The sequence below is a fragment of the Colletotrichum paranaense genome (genome assembly GCF_030867605.1).
Source record: "Colletotrichum paranaense strain IMI 384185 chromosome Unknown Scaffold_11.1, whole genome shotgun sequence".
Lineage (NCBI taxonomy): Eukaryota > Fungi > Ascomycota > Sordariomycetes > Glomerellales > Glomerellaceae > Colletotrichum > Colletotrichum paranaense.
The window spans coordinates 1,713,463-1,737,252 of record NW_026848969.1 but is presented as its reverse complement, the minus strand read 5'-3'; the positions used below and the strand labels follow the sequence as shown (position 1 = coordinate 1,737,252).

Genomic DNA, 23,790 nt, shown 5'->3' with positions numbered 1-23,790 from the left:
GTCGACGGTCTACTACTTGATTTGATTTCACCCACGGTCGGACTCTTGCGGTCCTCGAAGGCGAAATACGATGTTCGTCAGTATACGATGATAGTCTCGATGAATACAGTTATCTTATGCTGCCGACGGGATGGGCGTGATGCAGCGTCGCGCTGGAGAGGTTCGTCAGTTTTTCTGAGGGGGAAGGGGGAGTTGTGGTTGGAAAAGAAGAGATTCGGAAGTGGGGATGGAATGGAAGCTGGGACACGTTTGGAGACGGCGCTGGAGGCTTGCCGTGCAGCAGGCGGTGGCACATGGCAGGTGAGGTCGGGTGTGCAGCGTGCCCATGATTACGGCTTTATTCTTGGAGACCAAAGCACCAATCAAAACCATTGGCATCTTTGTCATCAAAGTCATCAAGAGCAGGAGCTCACATCGTTTGCTGAGGTCGGGTGCCCAAGCTTCTTTCTGCCTAAGGCTAAAAGGGAAGCTGCTAAGGCACAGACCTTATTGCTGACTAGCCGGTCCTCGTAGCGAGATGATGGTTCCACCGCCGAGGTTCTGCCGTGAGGAAGTACTACCTAAGGTACGTAGAAGATGGACTGCACCGGAATGCTAAGGTAGACACGCTGGTGATGAGCTGGCATAATAAATAAGTGAGAAAGGCCCATTCGACACAGTCGTCTCAATTGCGCCAATATGGAAACAACAGGAGATGCTTTGGGTCCCGGCGCTTGAATTGGCCCAGATTGGCCAGAGCACCTTTCCACATTGGCGTCGCCGGCCCGGACATCAACGGGGAGAGCAAAGGTCTTTGTTGTCACGCCCACCCACAATTATTTCTGCCAGTCTTCATATTGTTCTCATCCACATCCGTATGCGGACAATACCCACCTACTAAATTATCTGGAGAAGGTGTGATAGTTCCCCGGCAACACAACTATTTTAATCAGAGCTGAAGTTGCCGGCAGACAGTTGCGAAAATACTTCTTATCAGTAGGATCTAAACTTGAAGCTTGACAGATTCCTTTGCAATCGCTACAGCTTGTCAATAATACCACACATACGATTATATCGATTTTACGTGATAGCCGGGAAGCATAATCACACCATCTGCCTTTGCCGTGGACGAACGGAAGCCTCGTTCTACTTCATGTTCTACGGATACGTGACCGGTGTGAGCTTTCTCGGATGAGGCGGTCGAGCTGTGCCGTGGTTGGAAGTTCGCTCCAAGACAGGCAGGAGGGTCGAGAACGCAGTTTTGATTGGTCGAATGCCACACCTGCGGCGGGTTACGGAGCCTCGGAGCTGACGGGAGATGCGCGAGACAGGGCTCGGAGGAGAGCAACAACTTGCACCAACAAGTCCTCCATTGACTTTGGCTCCGGGCGGATACTTGCCAATGGCAACAGGAGCGCAAGCGCTGAGTCCGGACATGCTCTTTGGCGAGGGCCAAATCTTAGTAAGAAAGCGTGAACTCGTGGGGGCCGGCGCCGCGATCCCAAGTGCCTGGGAAGGTACACAGTCCCTTCTGAAGTTCAACCGTCGTCCAGTCTCACCGTGAGGCGCATTGTCCTTGGCTACCTTACCTTACCGCCGGGCTACCCACAAAGTCAAGGCTGCGGTGTTGTGTTCAACAGATACTTGGAGTTTGGCTTCCGACCTTCGGACGAAGAGCGGATACTCCGAGAGAAGCCGCCCAGATATCCACTTATCTCGGCTTTTCGCGCGCAAGAACGGGGCGTTGTGATACGGGAGGTAAAACTGGAGACTGGAGCAACGACAAACTGGAGTGCGCGATGCAGATTTTCTGGTGGGGCCGACGAGGGACGCTACGTAAAAAGACGGAGACAGGTTCAGGGAGATTGAGATCCCAAGATTGACAGGATAGATTGATTGGAGTCGGCGGTTGGGGGGACCACGGGGGACACGGGGGGCACTGGAGTCTTGGACACTTGTACATTACAGCCGGTACGTATCCTTTTCGCGTCTGCTCGCCTCGCCGGCGTTTGTTTCTCCCTCGTTGCTTGAAGGCCGGGAGAGAGAGTCTTGACCTCAGGTATCAACGGTGTAGAGGTCGTCCGCCACCGCAATTGAAACCTGCTCGAGTAAGGCACACCGGTGTCAAGAAGCAAGGTAGGTGGTAGGTAGCTGGTCTGAAAGGAAGGGATGTCAACGGAGTGCCGGACGGCGGCTGAGCCTCTCAATCAATTCCTGTACGCCATCGCAGATTGAGCGCTATGGCGCGTGTTGAATACCTCGGAAGACGGGCCTGGGCTCGACCTGCATTGGATCTGGGCAGCTTGAGAGCTCAAGGAAAAATTCCATGGTTGGACCGACGTTGGGGGAGCACCTAGGTAGACTGCTACACTGCAGGGCAACCGGCCGGAAGTCTAAGATGGATGGCAGATGTACCTGCAGCGCCAAAACACCTAGCGCAGATACCTCACCCTGCCTGAGAGACAACCCGTATGCCCGCTGAGGTACATTGGTATTTCCGGCCACACCTGTGACGTGACCCCCCGAGGGCGGCCCCCCGGTCCAAGTGCGCCTTTGCTTCATATTTTTTTCTATCCCATTACCTGCGGCTTTTTTCTTTCCCTCCTTTCCGACCTTCATCCTTCACCAGTTCCTGAAGCCTCACGATACTCTCACAATGTCTGTAGCGCGTCTTTCCACCTCTGCTCTGAGGACTTCCCTCAGAGCCTCCCCTTTCAAGGTCTCGGCTTTCAACGCTGCTCGTTGCTACTCTTCCAAGAACCAGGTAAGTTGCTGCTGCTGCCGCCGCCGCCGTTGTTTCCCTCCGGCCGTCCGGCCCTTCCTTACCTCGGGTATCGTGAAGCTGACACGTTCGCATCTAGACCTTGAAGGAGCGCTTCGCTGAGCTTCTCCCCGAGAAGATTGAGGAGGTCAAGGCTCTGAGAAAGTGAGTGCATAGCCATTGGGCCCCCTTATCGCAACCTCGACAACCGCTAACCTCGCCGTCGCAGAGAGCATGGCTCCAAGGTCATCGACAAGGTCACTCTTGACCAGGTCTACGGTGGTGCTCGTGGCATCAAGTGCCTCGTCTGGGAGGGTTCCGTTCTCGACGCTGAGGAGGGTATCCGTTTCCGCGGCAAGACCATTCCCGAGTGCCAGGAGCTCCTCCCCAAGGCTCCCGGTGGCAAGGAGCCCCTTCCTGAGGGTAAGTCTATGTGTCGCGACAATTCTCGCAATGAATTCCCTTTGCTAACAAAACTTCAAAGGTCTCTTCTGGCTTCTTCTGACTGGCGAGGTCCCTACCGAGCAGCAGGTCCGCGACCTGTCCGCCGAGTGGGCCGCCCGCTCCGACATTCCCAAGTTCGTCGAGGAGCTGATCGACCACTGCCCTACCGACCTTCACCCCATGGCTCAGTTCTCCCTGGCCGTTACCGCCCTCGAGCACACCTCTTCGTTCGCCAAGGCCTACGCCAAGGGTGTCAACAAGAAGGACTACTGGGGATACACCTTTGAGGACTCCATGGACCTGATTGCCAAGCTGCCCACCATTGCCGCTCGCATCTACCAGAACGTCTTCAAGGGCGGCAAGGTCGCCGCTGTTGAGAAGGACAAGGATTACTCCTTCAACTTCGCCAACCAGCTCGGCTTCGGCAGCAACACCGACTTCGTCGAGCTGCTCCGTCTCTACCTCACCATCCACACTGACCACGAGGGTGGCAACGTCTCTGCCCACACCACCCACTTGGTCGGCAGTGCTCTGTCCTCCCCCTTCCTTTCCGTTGCTGCTGGTCTCAACGGTCTGGCCGGTCCTCTCCACGGTCTTGCCAACCAGGAGGTTCTCAACTGGCTCACTGAGATGAAGAAGTCCGTTGGCGACGACCTCAGCGACAAGGCCATCACCGACTACCTCTGGTCCACCCTGAACGCCGGCCGTGTCGTTCCCGGTTACGGCCACGCCGTCCTCCGCAAGACTGACCCCCGTTACTCTGCCCAGCGCAAGTTCGCCCAGGGTACGTATCCACCATGAATGACAATCCAGATTCGACGTAAGAATGAGAATACTGACAACCCTACAGAGAAGATGCCCAACGACCCCATGTTCCAGCTCGTCTCCCAGGTCTACAAGATCGCCCCCGAGGTCCTCACCCAGCACGGCAAGACCAAGAACCCCTACCCCAACGTCGACGCCCACTCCGGTGTCCTCCTCCAGTACTACGGTCTTACCGAGGCCAACTACTACACCGTCCTCTTCGGTGTCTCCCGCGCCATCGGTGTCCTTCCCCAGCTCATCATCGACCGCGCCCTCGGTGCCCCCATCGAGCGCCCCAAGTCCTTCTCCACTGCCAAGTGGGCCGAGCTTGTCAAGAAGATCTAAACGTGTACGCTTAGAAGAAGATGATGATGATGGCGGAAGAGAGAAAAACGGAGGCGCGCCTGCGGATGCAAGTAATTTTGCGTGCGCGGGAAAGGCATCAGGGTCGCATGAGCGATCAACAATAGACATGAAAGGCAGCGTGTTGTTTCAGTCAGGGTGGATAGAAAAGCTTTGGGCGATACCATCCACTGCGCTTGTACAATACCGAGAAGGGCTGCTTTTACCGGGAATTACTGGGTTGTTTTAGTTACCTTGGGGCCGAGGCTGGCTTGCGTCCGAATACACATTTACGAATTTGAAGTTATAAAGATGTTCCTTTACTTGCATTGATCCTTGCTTTACCATTTACTCGGTACACTGACCATGGTCTATTCTCGAAGCTTGGTGCGCATGATGCGACGATGTTGAACTTGAGACGGAGCGGGAAAGGGATGGATTTGCCGATGTCTGCGCGCCTCTGGACGTGACAGGCGAAGCCATGCGCGCAGCGTGGCGCCGCGATGCTTGGACACGCGGCCGGACTCGAGCTATGCAAGTTTTGGAGTCGAGCTTCTGCAGGCACGCGCACACCAGGAGTTCGTGTCACTTTCAAACTTGTGATGTCTTACATAATCTCAAACTACGGTACCACCTTGTACTGCATAATATCCGTGGTCTTACTGTATGTAATCCACACCTCCCCTCGGGTTGGTTATACCCCAATCGATGTCCGGCGTGGGAAGACAGCTTTTGAGCCTTGAGTACTCCGTAAGAAAAGAGGAACCTGGTGCAGGAGCAAGTGGTTCCGGCTCAGGGATGTAGTTCCGGGTTTTGTGCAATGTGATGGAGTCGGATGGTTTAATTGGATAAGGGTTGAAGGCTTCTTACCGTGAGGCTGACGCGGTGTTACTGGGAGATCTTACGGGAGGAGTAAATGGATGTTGGTGGCTGTGAATTGCCAAAAAAAGGGATTGTCGATTCTACGGCGTATGGCTGGTGAGTCTGAGAGATTAGAGCTTGATACCCAGTCAGAGGCGGGAATCGGAGGGAGGCAGTTTGGGACGGGGGCGGTTGAGGCTTTGGCAGTCGGAAGATCCCCACGGAATTTTGCGTTGAGCTCTCCAGATGGGGACAAGGCTGGAAGCTGTTGGGGAGGGTTGAGCTCCAAAAAAGGACCCGGCGGGGCGCGTGGGCGCCTTCTTCGGTTTCTTGAATCTTTTGGTGCTCTTAGTGCCCGTTTTGGTGTGGTTGGCGGAGAACCCACGGGCCAGTCCGTGGCACGGCGGACCTGTTGATGCGCGGCCTCTAGGTACGGACCCGGTTTTCTTCTGCGTGAGCTTCGAGCTTCCTTTTGTCTGGTTGAAATCCAATGTTGCAGGCGGCACAACTCCCTTTCCAAGCTGTGGCTGTAACGGGACTCACTGATGTGTGCCTTGTTATCTGAGGTGAGGTGAGGTGAGGTAAGCAAGCCGCCGAGGGAATATTGGCTTGCTGCAGTTCATCCTCGTAAAAGTACCCGAAGGATAGCTGACATGGGATACGATTGTTTGTAGTGGATGTGTACATGCCAACAGCTTGTACCTGCTTCCAAAGCTGCTGCTAATGCGACCAGATATACTTGGTAGTCAACTACGGATATACGCACTTCTAAATGAGGTCTACGAGCAGCATAATGCACAGGGAGAGAGGGACGATGAGAGGGAGTCAAGTCTTACAACAATGCTTCGACAGCCGGCATCGTCTCAAGTTATGGGCGCACACGTCTCACTTTTATCGCATTCCCATCTCCATGCCACACACACTCTCTCCGAGCTGTCCAGGAAGCCGATCTACTGTAGGTATCTTTTGCTTGCCAGTAGGGACACGGAGTACTTCGTACTCAAAGATGCAAAGTACCGGCGGGAGACATGAGGTGCCCAGTCAAGCTTACATACGCTGCTACAACCATTGGGGGAGACTTCAGACAAGGGGCTCTCGGCCGCCCGTTATGCTTCAAGGGTTGGTTACCTGAGAGGAAACATCTAACTCTGTCTGGTCGTCTGTATCGCATATGCCCGTCCAACAACCATCTAATAGGTCGTCCGAGGTGATACTCGGGTGAATAGCCTAACCTAGGGCTGTCAGATCGGTCCTCCGATCAAGGCCAAGTTCAAGGCTAAAAAGCCCAATGGAGTCCAAAGTTGACCCGGTTCCAAGCTCATCAAAGCCCGCCCTAGGAAGATAGACTGGACAGAGAGTGAGCATTGAGTGTGGGCTGGGACCAAAAAAATTGAGGAGCTCCAGCATTCAGGTAGCACATCCCTGCCCCTGCCTTGCCTTTGCTCACTGTTCCCTCCCAAATCCACTCCAATTCCCACGTGCAAAAGGCGCCTGCTCCCACGTCCGCTCAGTCACGGAGAGCTCCTGCTTCTGTTTCTTCGGTTTCTTGTCACTGAGAACGCACGCTTCCACCCCCGAACTAGCAACCAAAACCAGTCCAGTCCCCCGGGCGCCTAACTTTCAAACGAACACATCTCTCCTCACCTCATACACAAAAGTCACCTGTGACCTCGGCCTTCCTCCGAGATACACCTATCAACACACAGCTCGAATATCCGAGGTCATTCCCAGCCCTTTTTTTTTATCCCGCAACCTACCGCATTTTCCCCCATTCCTCGCTTGGCTCCATTCCCAAGCATCTACCCCGTACTTTCCATTAAACCTCCCGCCGCACCTCGCATCCCCCGCGAAGAAGCACCCTCCTCCCTTGGTCAGGGCCCCTTTCCGTCATCACAAGTAGCAGAGCCATGGTTGCCGTCGCCACTATGCCCGCCCCCATCGGGGAGCCCCAGAAGCTGGAGAAGAAGCCCGTCAAGTTCTCCAACTTGCTGTTGGGCGCCGGTCTGAACATGTTCGAGGTCACCACGCTTGGCCAGCCGCTCGAGGTCGTCAAGACCACCATGGCTGCCAACCGTGGCGACGGCTTTGGCACTGCCCTGGGCCGCATCTGGGGTCGCGGTGGTGTCCTTGGTTGTGAGTAAACTCCCCATCCTAATTTCCGATGATTCTCGTGATTCTCCGAGATGACGACTGGAAATCAATCCGTCAATCGAGCTGCTTATCGCGGCCCGGTTGATGGCCATTGATTGCTTGATGTCGAAGCTCTCCAGAAGACAAATCACTCCACAAGCAAGAAGCATCACTGACATTTCTCCTCCCTCACAGTCTACCAGGGTCTCATCCCCTGGGCCTGGATTGAAGCCTCCACCAAGGGCGCCGTCCTTCTCTTCGTCGCCTCCGAGGCCGAGTACTACGCACGCAACGCTGGTGCTTCCGAGTTTGGTGGTGGTATCATCGGTGGTATCACCGGTGGTGTTGCCCAGGCCTATGCCACCATGGGTTTCTGCACTTGCATGAAGACGGTCGAGATCACCAAGCACAAGGTTGCCTCCACTGGCGTCCCGCCTCCCAGCACCTTCCAGACCTTCATGGGTATCTACCGCAAGGAGGGTATCAGGGGCATCAACAAGGGTGTCAACGCCGTCGCTATCCGTCAGATGACCAACTGGGGTTCTCGTTTCGGTCTCTCTCGTCTGGCCGAGCAGGGCATCCGCGACGTAAGAGGCAAGAAGGACGGTGAGAAGCTCGCCGCCTGGGAGAAGATTCTTGCTTCCGGTCTCGGTGGTGGTCTGTCCGCCTGGAACCAGCCTATTGAGGTCATCCGTGTTGAGATGCAGAGCAAGAAGGAGGACCCCAACCGACCCAAGAAGATGACGGTCGGAAACACTTTCCGTTACATTTACTCCACCAACGGTATCTCCGGTCTCTACCGTGGTGTTGCTCCTCGTATTGGTCTCGGCGTTTGGCAGACGATTTGCATGGTTGCTTTGGGTGATATGTGAGTGCTCCCCACCCCTTTCGTCACATAACACGGACAGAACTAATCATTGGGAACTACAGGGCCAAGACTTACGTCGAGAAGCTCACCGGCGACAAGGTCACGGCTAAGCATTAAGATGGCGTTACATGGGGGAATATAGACCAATACCTGGAATGGTCGTTGGACTGAGGATGGGGCTGGCTAGCTAACCTGGTCAAAGGCGGACTCCGTGTGGGGGAGCTGTTGTAGCTTACCTTACCAGCAGCACGGATGAATCCCGCCGTGGCCCCGTGCGAGTGACATCCCCGGGGCTCAGCGTCTGTATCTGTTCTTCATCTGGCTTTATGCTTATCTTAGAGACTACTCGTTATGGGCTGCAATTTGCGCCCTCAGAACCATATATAAAAGATTCGTGGACTTTGTTGTCTCTACTGTTCGTGATATTTTGTTACAAGTAGATTGGGAGTGAAGACAGGTACATCACCACACTTACAGTACGGAACAAAGTCCGCTCGAGGCCCGGGAATGAGGTTGCCTGGCTCCCGGACCGGCCGAGCGCAAGGAGTTCGGATGCGGGTCCGGGTGGAAGCTTGTTTACTCGCGCGGGCTGCGACTTTGACGGAGTCCACATCCGCTGAAACGCATCGTCGGCGCCGGTGATGTGGTATTTGTGGAACGTATTCTCCCCGCTCTTTTCGTTGCATTGACAACATTTCGTTCTATCAATGGACCTACCACGATAAGCGGGTGTCTGGGGAGGTAAGAGAGCCTTCAGGGAGCTACTTCTAGGGAGAGCGAAGATGAGTGACAGCTGGTTGTGACGGGATATGCTTATACTGGTCTTTCTCATATCACGCTCACTTTCTATTGATCGAGTTGCTTTAGCTTACTGGGAAGGAGGGTTTGTCTGGCTTTCTCTCACAGATGGATCTTTTTGTGGGTTTCCTACGTTTGACCTCTTTCTTGCCTTACTTGCCTTATGAAACGATCGACGGTGTAATCATTCGACTTCGCTATGTGATCTAGATTACGAAATCGTTAACAGTGTACCATTCGTACTTTCCGTTGGGTTGCTCTTCGTGTTGGTGTATACACCATGTGCCAGTGGGGTGACAAGCCTCTCGGCTTGCACGAAGCCCGACATCGTACGTTGAACTGCGGATGGAGGTCGACTACGGGAGGGGTGTTTTATGGTTTGCCTTCAGCCCTCCATGCCGGCCATCTACCATCAACATCTGAATGAGGTTGTCTGGAAAGGTGGAACCATGCATGATATATGCATAGTCTAGAGTGTCAGGTTCCTGTCGAGCGGGTAATAAGCTTTTCTGGTCTCATGTACCAGGGCGGAGCATAGATTTGAAAAGGGGAGCCGGCCAGTGGAGGCCTTCTGCAGCCTCGAGACGATGGGGTACGAATTATTCTATGGCCGCAGATGTACGAAGCTCTTCGGGCTGATTTTTGCGCGCGAAGAAGGAACTTGGATGAGCGATTTTAGCTAAGCAACGGAATGAGGGACATGTAAGTCCAAATTTTGAACCGCGTAAAGTTCCGAACGTCGGGGAAGGCAGGAGACCCTGATGGACGAGGATACCGTCTGTCTACGGGACATTCATACGGCGGCATGTACGGGTGAAGGCAAACATTCAAATTAAATATCTACGGTTTAGAAGCTAGACAGAAGATATAAATACTCCCCGTGACTCTCCTGGACCGATAACCCAACGTCAATCGTTTGTTGTTAGATGAGCTGAGAAGGAGCATGCTACTTGTACGGGAGCGGAATGGGATAATGAATGGCAGGATAATTGAACAATAAGCCAGTACAACGGTGCCCAAAAATATGGCAGCACTGAGTTTCAAAGGAGGCGTCATCGGCGGATGGAGGCTATGTATGGCTGGGCCGCGGTTGCGGAAAATCATTTGATATATTGACAGCCGCTCAATGTTAATTGGGCCCTTCTCGCGTTAGTCACTCAGGGTCCTCGATATCTTATTTCTTCTGCTCCTACGACGTCTATTCCATTCTAGATAGTGAATATTGGAACGCAGACTACCCTGCTGGTATTTGAGGGATTCGAAGCCAACATGGGCAAGAATTTGGCGTGTAATTTTTGAAAAGTTTGGTCATCGCATAAAATAGTCCCCGTCAGGGAGGCGTCGGCATTCACAGATACATACTATATTCTATTGTTCAATAGTATGTCCCAGGCTTTTCTTGTGCATGAAGTCACCAAGGTAGATGTCTCTAGAGAAGCATGAGCTTTCTCCGGACCCATTCCCCAGTTCTCCCTGAGCCTCCCTCGCCTTCTGTAAAGGCTGCTTATTATATATCAGTCAGGCAACTGGCTAGCCAACTGAAAACCTTTTCTCGTTCTTGGTCGTCTAACGAAAAGCAACACGAAGTTCAGCCGCCTACCCATCCTCGACGTTTTCAACGTTCTTCTGGCACTTGCATCAGAGCTGAAGGGCACAGAGACTCCCCTTTTTCAGCAACTGACGCGCCCACTCGTTCCATCTTTACAATCTCAGACGGACATTATCTACATCCTTCTCTCTCCCCATAATCAAACGGGTACAAATCTCATCAACTCAACCTTAACTTCGCCCAAACCCTTCTCCAAGAACCATGAAGTCCCCAATCACCCTCCTCCTCCTCTTCCTCGCCACGACAGCAACCCTCATCTCGGCCGTCAAACCAGGCGGCAAGGGCCCCATGAACATGCCGCGCGAGAGACAACAAATGTGGCAGCAGGTCGCCTGCAAGCGCGGCCACGGCAACACCTTTGTCACCCCCTTCAAGCTGACGGCCCTCGTCGACGAGGACGTCGGCGCCGTCTGCCACCGCCTCTGGCACAACCTCAAGCGCACCGACCTCGCGTGCGCGCTGCCCAGCAAGCCCGTCTGCGAGGACCGCGGCGACAAGTCGATCCAGGAGAAGAGGCTCTACTGGAGCTTCGACGTCTTCGCGACCTGCCCGGCCCTCGCGGTCGACTCGGCGTGGTACGAGAGCACGGGAAACATTTGGGGCAAGTCGAATTGCAACGAGGGCCTGTACATGTATGACGACCTGCCTGAGTTGCCGTTTCCTTATAAGAAGCAGCGTCCGACTGCGACTGGGACGGCTTGAGGGTTGTGCTTGGAGACAAGGATTTGGAAAGGCTTACGCTATACGATGAGATACCTTGGGGAGGAGGTGGTGACGCTACCAGTCAGATATTACGACAATTGGGGATGGGAGGTTGATGTTGGAATTCCCTGAGCGGGTTTGTGGACTGCTCTCTTCATGGCTTCTCTTCGACTTGTGATTTCCTACTTGTAGTGGGCTACTTGATGAGGTTTCTCATCAAGAGAGCCTCGTCATATCTTTCCGTGTTATTGATTATCCTGTACAACCTCCCATCTAGCCCCCCTCAGGATACTAGAACTCAAGCTGATAGTCGTCACTCTCAAATGGAAAGGAGGCATGAGATGAATCATCTGTGGCGAGCGTCTTCTCATTGTCAGTGTTTACTGTCGATGGCAGTGATGATTTCAGCAGGTCAGAAAGGCGGGGGCCGATGAGTCAGAGGTATTGACATCCGTGGCTTGTTTGAAGCCATACCAATGAGCCTCGCGGAGAATCAAAGACATGATGATCTCAAAAAACATCTGCTTCCTAGAGGAAGCTTGTAGGTCTCTCACAGCTTTCGTGAACGAGTACGATACACAGCTTATCTTGAGGGTAGGCAGACCAACAATATGCCTCCTTTTAACGTCGACCCAAAAGACCAAGCGAGTCTCCTCAAGAGCATCTTTCTTCCATTGCCTATGACCAGTCAGACCCCATCACCACTGACTCATACAAGGTTTCGTATGGTATAGTCCTCTTGCGGCGCTCCCCATAGCCTGGTCTCCAGTATTTACGCAAAACAAGGCGGTTATCGATGCCGGGTTCTAAACCTTGTTGTGGCGGTTTCCAAATAAAGAAACCCCTATCAAAGCCGATTCGAACATGGAGCCTGTGAATAATATCAAGGGCACAGAGTGTCAGAGAAGGCAGTCGTAGAAGATGTGAGAATGATTAGATCAACACATCTCCAGCAATACGGAGCGCTGAAGTCCAGTTCATGTATGCCAATCCGGGTTTCACACTCTCGACCAGAACAATCATAGGCAAAGCCCATCTCTTATCGAGAGGCGAACCCTCGCCGAAAAAATTCAAAGACTCAGACTTGTCCTCACAACATTCAATCGTATTTGAAGAGAAGGGAGCTAAATAGCCGAGTAGGTACGATTACAAGCCAATGACCATAGACTCCGTCCTCTCTGACATGCCCGGCAAGACGAGAGCAAGATGGCATTTCCATCCTCTCCAGTTCGTCAAACACGACAAACCACCCCTTTCCAATGCTCCAACAGTCATCAGTTTTGGACGTGATGCTGGCTCATCTCGCCTCATCTCACTTGATACCTTGCCCGACAGCCCAAGAACTGACTTACACGCACACAAGCACAGCCGCGGAAATCTTCGGCCTCGCCAGAGCCACAAAGTCAAAAATCAAAAGTCAAAAGTCCAAACCCCCTTGTAGCCTCGCTCCCGGAGATTCTCGCATTCGCGAATCTGAGAAAGAAAGTAAGGGATACCTGAGAGCCTTGATAGCTCCTCCCAACAACGGCTTACAACCACAGCCTCAACCATCCGAATCTCCATGAGCTAGTCAGCCAGCAAACCTCATTATGCATTACATTGTCGGGCTGACTGATATGACAGAGGTACAACTACGACCCAACCGACAACGAAATTCTCCCTCAAGTATCGGACGACAGAATCACGGGCTCAAGACTGCGATCCCGTCTGCTCGGAGCGCCCTGATATCTGATGATTCCCTCACTTGAACCTTCAGTACCACCACTCACCCTACAAGGCACAATCCTCAGTCGGGTAAGAAGCACAAGGTTGATCGCAAAGTAGCAGCAATACCGGCAGGAGTCTGCTGCCATTCAATGCGCTCACGTGCCATTTCAATGACCCACCAAACCCGAGAGTTCAAGTACGCAGCCGCACGTGTGAATCGACCCGATCTCAATAAACGTCACCGCAAAGAAAAGACCTGTACAGTTTTGCTAGTCCGGCCAGTCGGATTCTAAACCACTGACACATGCCACATGGGGCATTCCATTGGAGGAGAAGCCCATTCCAAACTCCATATCAAAATTTCTCCAATCTTCCTGCCCGTCGGGTATTTCATAGAAAACCATGGCGCAGACATTTCATTTCTGCCTCAAAGTCCGAAAAAGTTTTCATCCCTACTTTATCTTTGGTCTAACCTTTCAATGGGAGCTTGGACGGAGAAGGACAATGCCGCAGGCACTGTGTACGAAGTACGGAGTAACAGGTTCTGTGACATGCCATGCCATGCCATCCCTTCCGTCTACAACCCAATCCACCCCGCAATATCAATGAAACTCGAAACGCGTCGGGCATAAAAGAAACAAAACGAAACGCATAAAATGGAAACGCTCTAGAATAGGGATGCCACGAGGGAAAAAGAGGAAATGATTCATGACAGGAAGAGAAGGAAACAAGAGACCGGATGAACAGGTCGGCTGTGCTTTGCTTGATGTTTCGTCCAGCAATTGGACGTAACTAAGGTAAGTAGACGATAGTTGCAAGATGAATCGCATTGCTACTACTATAACAGCAGCTCTCTGTCACTCGCAGAGAGAAAGAGAACCAATCCCATTCTACTTTCTTAGCGTGGGAGAGTTTGAAGAGATTTTTTTCTGCTTGCGCAAAGCTTATCTGTCTTATTACTTTCCCAGTCATATCGCAACTTTGGATCAGCGGTTGCTAATGGTCGCCAATGGTTGCCAATCTGCGACCGGCGGGCTTGGCCTTCCCCGTATTACATGACTATTTCATGACCCCGAGCACGCAAAAAAGAGGGCAGATCGGCCCAGCAATTCGCAAGTCCATCAATCGCACTGTACGCAATTGTCCAGACTGTCCTTCGTATACCAATACAATCGTCACTCAAAGGGAGAAGGGACAGAGAGTTGTTGCAAGGACGAAAAACGATCGAGTGTCGTCGCAAAATGACCCCCCCCCCCAACGCCTCAAAAGAAGCCACAACCGAACCGGTGTCTGCCGCTAGGGCCCAGGCAAGCGCAGGATAGAGTGCCTTCGGCGGCTTTCCTGAAGAGGTTGGTCTTTTCCCCCTGTTGCCATGGAGAGCCAAGAAAACAGTCAATAGTGTGTCCCCCAAATCCACGACAAACAAACAACAACACAATAACACTAGGTTGTGCACCCACCCGGGAAAAGGCAAAAGCCATGGCGGTTTCACAGCGTTCCGTCTGAGAATCGACACGATCTCTAGCGGTTGGTCACTTGCATGACACCTAATAATCAGTAAATCATACCCAAGGTACCCGGTCCCCACAGCCCGCCGCCGGTCCAACTTGCAAGGCTACGGTGGCCCGCCCGGTTGCCAGCAGAACCCTTCCCCTACAAGTAGAGACAACTACCTGTGGTGTTGTGGGTTGTCGAGATGGGCAAGGCGGTAAGTGAGTTGGCACACAGTTAGGTGATCGCAATTGGTGGCCGCAGCGGCCATCCAACACCATGCCGCTGCAACCCGCTTTCAACATTGCTTCTAGAAGGGCGGAAAGCGGACACGCACCAACGGAGAGCGGGCGGACGGGCGGGTTCTGCTGATGCTGCTGGTGCTAGCATGCTCCAATTCTCTTCCTCCTGCAACCCTCTCTCTCTGCTGCTTGTTGGCCGTTGGCGTGCTGGCTGCATCGCTGCATCGCTGGCGGCATGTGGGGACAAACATCGTGAGTGGTTGCGGTTTGGTCGAGCGAAGCTCCGTTAGTGTCCTGTTCCTGTACCGGATATCTCTGCAGGACACTGGAGCATCTGCAGGATTGCCGCGGCCCAAAGTCGAAAAGATGGAGACCCCAATCAAACCGCAAGATCCATCCAGCCAAGCAGCGCGTAAAGAGGGTTCGGCTCCGTATTGCCCTAGAATGCATGGTCAGTTCCGGGAGTGGATTGGCGTGCCAATCGCCGGTTCTCCCCCATGAGCCCATAGAACCCAACTGAACCCTTCCGACTGATAGACGGAGACTGCCCGGTCTAACGCTTCACGATGGGGCTCCTTAACACGGGACGCCTTAAGAGCAAGGCCTGGGAAACCGCGGCACACACCGCGAAAGAAACCGGGTCTTGTTCCCGGGCAGGAGCTGAAGCGGGAACTCTGGGCTATGAGACCATAATCAGAGGAGCCAGTCAGCCACTGACTCGTCTCCTTTGCCGTTTCTTCTTAGTTACTCATAGTAACGGGGGCGGTCGCCGGCATCCCTTGATCCTATCGAGTATAGAGGCAAGGCCCATAGCCCATGGTAATGGACCGAAGCAAGAAACGGCCCGTAATCGTTAGCCAACGGCAACTCCACGCAGCGCCGTCACAGGGAGCCAGGGCCACGATCATTAATGAACCCTCACCGCTTGATGACGAAGTGCCGTGTGGAATGTCACCAGATGTTTCCCGGTGCTTTGGTCTCTCGTAATATCCCAGAGACCCAGCCAGCCGCCCAGGTTGGCCTGTCCTGTATGCTCTCAAGGTTATCTAGTTTTTCGAGATTCGACGTTGTACGTCCATCTCTGACTGGCTGGCGAACTGCGAACCGAGAGCAGATTCAGATTGTCAACGACAAAGAATTACGCTGTCCAGTTGCAGGCTTTTCTTCTTCTCCTTGGTTCAGGTTTCACCTTCATTGGTCTGTTTCAGGCCCTCGCCCAGCTGCTACCCCAAGATGTCGTCTCGACCTCTGCCATGTCGTACGCATGCGACCTCGTAGACAGCAATCAGCCGCCTGGATGCGATGCTGTAGGCTATCCTTGACGTTCCATTGCCGACAAGGGAAAGAAAATGAGATGGCTGGCGATGTCGCGCCGCAGCGCCGTAGCAAGTCGGGTCGAGTCAAACACGTCGTGCCGACTTTAGACGATGGTCGGATCAACGCTGGCCGCAGACACTGGCCGCATATCTGCGCTGGTTGACGGTCTTAGGTCTGACAGCATTCCATCGTTGACCTAATGCTTCCGGAACTTTTCGAAGCGTCTTGGCCGCAGCTGCAGCTAGACGGATCCCTCAGGTACGAACTTTGGCGAAATGCAGCTATTCGCTATGTTGTACATGTCGCAATTCTCCATATCTCGAAATTTGCTTCAAATCCACATTCATCCCGTTGCAAGTTGTAACAGCCCTGTGAGTTGGGATGACGTCTGTCGTGGAGGCAGAACGCATTGAGCAATTTCAATCGGATGAAATGATGCGGGAAATCGGCAGACTCATGATCTACTTCAGCTCATTAAGGCAAATCGAAATTTGACATGAGCTCCAGACCAAACCCTATCTGGCCTGTGCTGGCCCCTGTGGTGATGGAGATGTAAACAAATGTGATGGGTACCCATCTCACCCACAGCTTAATGTCCGAAAATACCAGGGTTTATCGACGGAGACGGTGCCATGATGCAAATGAGTGAGCATGCCAACCGTGCCCTCTTCTGACAGGGTTCTACGCGCCATCAATTAGACCTTTCTCGCGTCCAGTGCTTGCCTTTCTCGTCACTCGTTGGCATTAGCAGTCAGTATGTGATGTCGCAACGAGACGGAAAAGGCCTGGTAAGCTGTAACACGGTGACTCGAGTGAGAATCCCATCCACGTCCAATATTGTGCGGTATCGATCCGGGGGCCACTCCGCCATTGTCTGTCATAGTAATCCCCGCTGACAAGCCCATCGGCTCCGGAGACGGATGGATGGTCTTGTCACCCACAGGCCATGGATCGATAGGAACACATCACCCAAACAGCAAGCTGCACGGCCGAGTCTGGGTCCAGAAGTCTCACTACGAAATTCTGGTCGAGACCCTATACTCCTAGAGCCTACGTAGTAGGGGATGCGCAACGTGGAGCGGCTTTCAGTGTGCCGAGCGCTGAGGGAGGCGGCGTCGCGAGTACCCATAGCCGATAGTTTGGCAGTTGAGTCGGGATTCGTGCCCTAGCTCGACCGACTGTTTGTTGTGGCCAATCCCTGCATCGTCTTACGTGCAAACGAATTCGTGAAATCATAGTTCGTACACTGGCGTGACTAGTAGACTGTCTATCCGGACTGCGAAGAAGAAAAGAAGTAGAGCTCAAGTGGAAGCTGCCAAATGTGAGGCTCGTATGAATACCAGCACTGTTTTTTGGAGTTTAGTTGGTAGAGAACCGCCAAGGTCCCAGGCCGCTGGCCAAGACTTTGGGTTCAACCTTTTCCCTCCAAGATGGAATCGATGCGACGATGCCGTGAGAATGGACACTCCGATTCCGTTGGTCTTTCTCTCGCTCAATCTTTTGAGTCTTGACCTCCCACGCTCAGCGGAAGATTGCGGGCTGTACTCATGAGCCAAGAAGGATCAACTATACATGGAAATGGCCTTGTCTTAGAGCTGCCAAACGAGGCGACATTGGGGTAAAAAAGGCGCATGTCATCGACGGCCAAGACACTGGAGGCGTCGATTCGTTGCAGGACCCCCCATCCTTCTCCAACTTTGCCAGAACCGACTGACTCGGAAGGGGGGGAATGTAGACTTAAACGGCAGCAGAATGAGGCTTTAGGCATGTTAGGATGGTAGCAAGCGCGGGAGAATCAGGGCCGTCAAATCCCCGCACTCGACACAAAGCGGGAGTGGAGGCACAGTGCAGGTGTATCTGTACGGGCGATTCGATGAACGATTTCGGGAGGGGGTAACCGGGGCCATTTCCGAGGACTGTAATGGTGGGTAGTGGTGCAGAGATGCGGCGTGCCCCAAGATGGCCCAGATCAACGATGGGCGAGGTATCGAACTGTCCAATACGATAGCAAGGTTTGAAATGGCTCATCGTGGGCGGCTCAGCATGCCTCTTTGCTAAGAGTCACGACCAAGAACACAAAGACGGTGAGTGAGCGCCGAGAGTCTCCAGTCTCCACGGGGAGCTCACGAGGACAATATTGAATGGCGAGCTTTGGCCAGCCGAGCGCGAGTTTTCTCCAGGCTCCAACCGTCCAGGTTGCCCGACAGGTTCTGTCATCCGGCCCAAGGACAGGACCAAACACCCGGGCTTCAGGTAGGCCCGGGCGTTGCCCGTGGTAAGACCTGGCAGGCTGGGATGGTGGAAGAAGCCGGGCAGACCGTGCTTGAATCTCGGTGAGGGATTACAGTATCGGCGAACTTCTCTAGGAGCTGGGCCACCACCCTTTGCGTGGCACCGTGGCTGGCAGCCGGGCGAGGAAACGGCCAGGCGGTTCGGGATGTCTTGAGTTTGGAAGGCAAAATGGCCAAGGCCACCGACCGCTTTGTACATTATGGATCCCCCGGCCTCTTCGACGGCGAGACCGAACACTGACCGACACGGCTCCGATCCCAAGCTCCAACGCCAACGAGAACTGGTTTTTGGCGAGAGCGCGCCTCGTGCGGAGAAACCCTTGTAGCGTCGATCAGCTTGGAGGTAACACCCAGCAAGCTTAGGTCAGCACGTCAATTCCCGCGATGGCGAGAGAGGCGAAGGCGAGCACTGGCGAGGTCGAGCAAGAGGCGTCAATTAGCCACTCTGCGACCTGCCACGATCGGAGGTCGGTGCGAAAGCGATGAGCGGTAACGGATCGGCCGGAACGGCGAGGGTCACTGAGTAAGAGAAGACCATCTGACGGGAGCCGCCCCATTCGCTATGACGTAGAGGCGTCGAACCCTTCGTGATGGATCAGTCGTGCGCCAGCGCGCCGGCGGTCAGCCTCGGATTAGGAGTTGGAGCAGTAAGATCAGTGCAATCCCGACCCGGCCACCGGTATCGTTTCTGGTTCGCGATCCATTCTTCAGGCTTCAGCTCAGCACAGGGCAATTCTGTCAGTTGAGTATCCGTAGGGTCCGTGTGCCTAAGGACCGACAAACATGCTGCAAAGGAACATTCAGCGAAGGTTTATTCTGCCGCCAACATCGGAGTCCCTGTAAGCAGGCAACGTGCGGTGAACAGTGGATATCCCTCTCGGAGCGTGTACCTGGCTGTCGCGAACACAACGTGGATAAGTCGTACTAGCTCTTTGAGACTATTCTCCGCCGGCTTAGAAGGTGACAGGATCGTGAACCAAATTGTTCTGGTGTCTTCACTTCGCACAGTAAAATATATTGCCGTCTCCCTGCCGGACCTAGATTGTACAGAGCTTCTAAATATCGTATGTCTCCGTCATGAGCCTGAACCTATTCAGCCAGACAGAGTTGCAGTCTCTGGCCCTGGAGGCCCTTGAGGTCCCTCGAGCTCTTTAGACTGGAGAACGGAGGCGGTCATTGATGTTCTTCTCCCAGCATCACAGCAGGGTTGCGCTGCCATGGAGCCACGGTAGGTACTTGTTGTGTGGAGAGAGAGAGAGAGAGTGAGAGACGGTAAGGTAGGCGGCTCGATGGGGGGCACTGTACGGATACGCACCACACCGCACCCGTAGCTAGCTTCCCCATACTGGATCACCAAGGTGTCCGTCAGGTATTTCTATTGGAACTTTGGGGAAATGCGACAGGGCCTGGCTGAGCGATATGTAAGTCGCAGTTCGATGCTTTTCGTATCCGTCAAACAGCCTTCAACAGCCTCCGGGCACTGACACGCGTATTTTCGTGGAATACTACGTCTGTGTCGCCCAGTATCAACGGCAAAAGAGTGATTCAGGCTCAAGAGTGGACGTGTTAATGAGGAGGACCCGATTTGACGGATTGACCTGTGTGAAGGGCGGGAGATGTTAGCGGGACGAGTGGTGCTGCCGACGATTGCCCTAGCACGGATGTAGACAAGACCAAGTCGTTGCGGATTAGCCGCTCCAGAAGCCTAATGCAAATTACAAGAGTGTTGCAGTAGGGCGGGATGATAGCGGCGGGTAGCTTGCAAAAGCTGCATGCCTGGTAAATTTGCGAGGTGGAAAAGGTATCCGTCAAGTTCCAAGTGCGTGAGTTGTCTGCACGCATGTCCGGATGCCGGGGACTAGAGAGCCTCGAACAGCGTCTGTATCTTCGAGACCTGGACTGCTCTGGTGTCTCTCATGGTGCTGCTGGCACTGAAAATGTCCCGAGAAGGGACGGGATGCCCGTCACATCTAGCGTTCAAGGGCATTGGCCGAAGTGCCGAATTCAGAAGAGGCAACCTCTCTGGTTGGATGGCGAGGAATGCGAGTGCCGCTGACTGCTGCTGCTTGCACAGGTACGCGCTTTCGTCTCGTTGCAGAACAAGATGCCTGATGATTGATGCATTCCATCGGGCGAGAAAAGGAAAATCAAAACGATGACAGATTGAGATGGGTGAGGTTCGGCCGGTACGTATCGCATCCGGCGGTACAAGCAACCTGCCCTGGGAAGCCGCCTTACCCGTGCCTGCCACGCCTGCCTTACCATACTTTTACATACCCTCACCTTAGTAAGGTAGGTGCTTGCCTCGCATCACCGTCCCTGACTCCACGGCCCTGTCTTGGAAAGAACGAGGCAGTCACCACTTGCCAATCCAGTCCGGCTCAGTCGCAACTGCCATTTGGAAGAAGAACGATGAAAGAAAAGCGTAAGTATGGCGCCGAGACAGTGCACATACGGTGCTTACGAGAATCTGGCAACGCCGAGCATGGGGGGGAAAAGTTTGAAAGGGCCGTTTCCTGATAACAATTTGATTGGTCGATTGGCAACAACTTCGCAGGGTTGGTGACGGTTGTCCCCAGCCCCCTCCCCAGAGCAGAAAGCCCGTCAAAGCTCAATCGCGAACAGCAGGGTAGGTCCCCCAACGTCGAAGCTCATGACTGGCAGCGAAATTTGGAGGGCCAAAAGCTTGTTGTGATCCACTTGCCTTGGAGTGCTGGACGATAGAGGAAAAGGGCCGTGCTGTTGCTGAGCGTTGGGAACTGTGTGGGGGTGTGCAATATCCCATGTCGGTAATACCTGGTCAGAAAAGATACGTACTCTAATTGTTTGATCTTGCACAATTTGTACGTACCCGTCCACTCCTTCACTTCACTGATCAGTGCTAGCAGGCCGCGTTGGAAGTGCGGCATGTTATCCGCCGTGGCTTGATGACTGATGCGCGTGGTGAGAGTGCCACTGCAATTACACGGAGAAAAAAACTTCAATCCGCGACCGCCGGGCGTAACCATTCTCGTGGGACTTGGAAGCAGTCCATTGCGCCAATTGGCGTCGTCTTGTTCCATTGGACCCGGGTGAGGCACTTAATGGCCGTTGAAAAAAGAAAGAGACATGCACCGGTTGTATCCGGACTTGTTGTTGTAGTGTACTCGTATGTGCTGACCGCCAGCGTTATCGTCCTTTCATCCACCCATCCATCAGGAAGATTCGACGGCAGCGTCCAAGCTCATGCGGTTCACGCAAGTCGTACAGCGGCAATGAAGAGTGGAAAAGGGTAGGGGGAGCACGGCGCACGCTCCATCAGGCGAACCCGAGACAGACCAAGAGCCGACGACGACGACGACGACGACGACTGCCATACTGTAATCCATGGATGTCCACGGTCCATGCCCGGCCTGTCTGTCTGTCGCGGCTCGCCTGTCGTTGTCGTGTTTGGGCCCTGGGAAGCAGTGTCGTCATTTGATGCCATGGAACGGCTCGAAAAATCGCGCAAGCCTCTGTTCCTATTTGGCCAATGTCTGGGCGGCTTCGGAGACCCCAGGAAGGAAACGAAGCGGAAGCACCCTTTGGAAGGAAAGAAAAAAAAAGCACTCAGCAATCGGGCAATCCAATAGTGAAGCAGCAAGCAGGCAATGGTACGGATGAGCAGATGTCAACGGGTACGGGGCGACGAAGACGAACTTACCTGAGGATTACCTACAAATGCGCTTAGGTTTCGCGGCATCTTGATAGTCAGCCCAGAACAAGGTACCACATGGACAAGGTAGCGATGTGTAAGGTTGTACGTACCTGACGTCCTGGCCTGATGTGTGGATGTGCGGTTCTGACCCTGCCCGACATGTCGGCGACCCCACAAGCCCGCGGAAAGGTGGTGCTAAACTTCTTAGGCATGCACACCTTTTCTGCTTGCTACGCAGGTTTGGTGCTCTGCTATCCACGGTTGATGAGCGAGGTATCACCGATGGTCAGCGAGCCAGTGACGAAGCTCGGATTGGCGGGGGGCGTGGAAGAGCCAGATCAATGAGTGAGATGGAACGGAGGGAAAAAAAAAAAAGTGGTAGTGCAGGAAGCCAATTCGCCCAGTGCGCCTAGTCAACGCAGAGGAAGGAAGAGGAAAAAAAAAAACGAAAATTGGGCCACCTTCCCACTTTGAGAGGTCTCCACTTCGCTCCCACATCTGGGCCACACGTTGCACCTGCAGCCCACTTCTTCTACCCAAGTACCTGCCTTCCCCCCATGTCTGCACCTGGGAAACCTGCACGATACCTGGTCCTGGGAACCGTAGCCCGGCGAGTCCATGTGGGGCACTGTACTTTGTTTACTTGCGAGATTACATTGTGCATCTTGTTTTCGCACTGTTATCTGTACTGGCTCGTGTGTGTGTGGGAGAGCAACAACACTGAGCTCATCCAAAGGAGGATGCGAGTGTCTACGCAGGGATCCCAGTACTGTCTGTGGTGTGTTTGCACGTCCCAGCTTCTGTCTCTTGAGAGCTTTGCTCATGTGCCATCCCATCCGCGTAACCGCACCGCACCTCAATGGCTCAGCAGATTGGGAAGAGACTGCGGTGCAGTGCGACGCGCAAAGGAAGCAAAGTTCAATGTCATTCAACTGAGAAGTCTTCAGGCTTAGGCTCAGGCCTTCGACAAAGTCGATTGGCGTGAGGTACTCCGTAATAAGTGGTGTTGCACAAGATTACGCTGGCTTGGCTAATGGTCCGTGTTGGTGCCAAGCTTGCTTTTTTTTTTGGCGCTCATCTCACTCATCAATCGCCCTGCGCGTCACACATGGGAAATTCTCTCGTCTGCTTGCGGCCATTTTCCCCCATTGCTCGCCCCAATTGCCGCCGTATCCCAAATATGCTGTGCACATTTTCTCCAATCGTACGGATACCGTCGAGGTCAAACTCGAATCGTACTGTGGGCTTTCCTTGTATCTTGCCCCCCCAGCCCAATGTACTCCAATACTTTATTCTGATAGCTCCAGCGCAAAGTATCGCCCATCGTCCATACGGGGTAAGGATGGATGATTTTTCAATGGGTCCTCCTCTCGGGCCAGGTTGAATAATGGATCCTGACATCGTCCGGTTCTGGCCCTGTCCACTCCAGCGCATATCCTCGTTCTTACCGTGTTGTATCCGTAGGGGCGGCCCATGTAATTGTAAGGTTGACTAGAGTGCCTTTCCTCTCACGAACCCGGTACCTTACTGTTATTCTTGTTTCTCTGTTGTTGTTGCTGTTGCCGCTTGCTGCTCAGTGCTGGGGGGGCAGTCACGAATATGGGAGAGTACTGGGGCCGCAAGGTACCATGAACCGATCAATGGATCCCGATGCTGGTAGCTTCTCCAGCTATTGTTGCTTTCTCCGCGACCTCGCCAAGCCTGAAAAGGTACCTTGCCAGACTTGAACCTGGACCATACCTCACCTTCCTTGCACCGTTGTGAGTGA

General features: G+C 53.6%; 5 protein-coding genes across 5 annotated transcripts; 3 read left to right on the top strand and 2 right to left on the bottom strand.

The window, feature by feature from the left end:
• Positions 1 to 2,635: 2,635 nt before the first annotated feature.
• On the top strand, positions 2,636 to 4,333 carry CPAR01_12911 (citrate synthase; the record flags this gene model as incomplete). The annotated part of the gene is made up of 5 exons (XM_060497165.1): positions 2,636 to 2,743; positions 2,841 to 2,905; positions 2,970 to 3,163; positions 3,225 to 3,968; positions 4,035 to 4,333. The coding sequence occupies 5 exons, from the start codon at positions 2,636 to 2,638 to the stop codon at positions 4,331 to 4,333; spliced, it is 1,410 nt and encodes a 469-aa protein (XP_060344698.1).
• A 2,765-nt stretch (positions 4,334 to 7,098) lies between these two features.
• On the top strand, positions 7,099 to 8,306 carry CPAR01_12910 (mitochondrial DNA replication protein YHM2; the record flags this gene model as incomplete). Its single annotated transcript, XM_060497164.1, has 3 exons — positions 7,099 to 7,324; positions 7,517 to 8,189; positions 8,252 to 8,306. 3 exons carry the CDS (start codon positions 7,099 to 7,101, stop codon positions 8,304 to 8,306), a joined length of 954 nt encoding a protein of 317 aa, XP_060344697.1.
• Positions 8,307 to 10,797: 2,491 nt separating this feature from the next.
• CPAR01_12909 (uncharacterized protein) lies at positions 10,798 to 11,298 on the top strand (the record flags this gene model as incomplete). The annotated part of the gene is made up of 1 exon (XM_060497163.1): positions 10,798 to 11,298. One exon carries the CDS (start codon positions 10,798 to 10,800, stop codon positions 11,296 to 11,298), a length of 501 nt encoding a protein of 166 aa, XP_060344696.1.
• Positions 11,299 to 13,607: 2,309 nt separating this feature from the next.
• CPAR01_12908 (uncharacterized protein) lies at positions 13,608 to 13,835 on the bottom strand (the record flags this gene model as incomplete). The annotated part of the gene is made up of 1 exon (XM_060497162.1): positions 13,608 to 13,835. The coding sequence occupies one exon, from the start codon at positions 13,833 to 13,835 to the stop codon at positions 13,608 to 13,610; it is 228 nt and encodes a 75-aa protein (XP_060344695.1).
• A 3,957-nt stretch (positions 13,836 to 17,792) lies between these two features.
• On the bottom strand, positions 17,793 to 18,545 carry CPAR01_12907 (uncharacterized protein; the record flags this gene model as incomplete). Its single annotated transcript, XM_060497161.1, has 2 exons — positions 17,793 to 18,047; positions 18,183 to 18,545. The coding sequence occupies 2 exons, from the start codon at positions 18,543 to 18,545 to the stop codon at positions 17,793 to 17,795; spliced, it is 618 nt and encodes a 205-aa protein (XP_060344694.1).
• Positions 18,546 to 23,790: the final 5,245 nt, after the last annotated feature.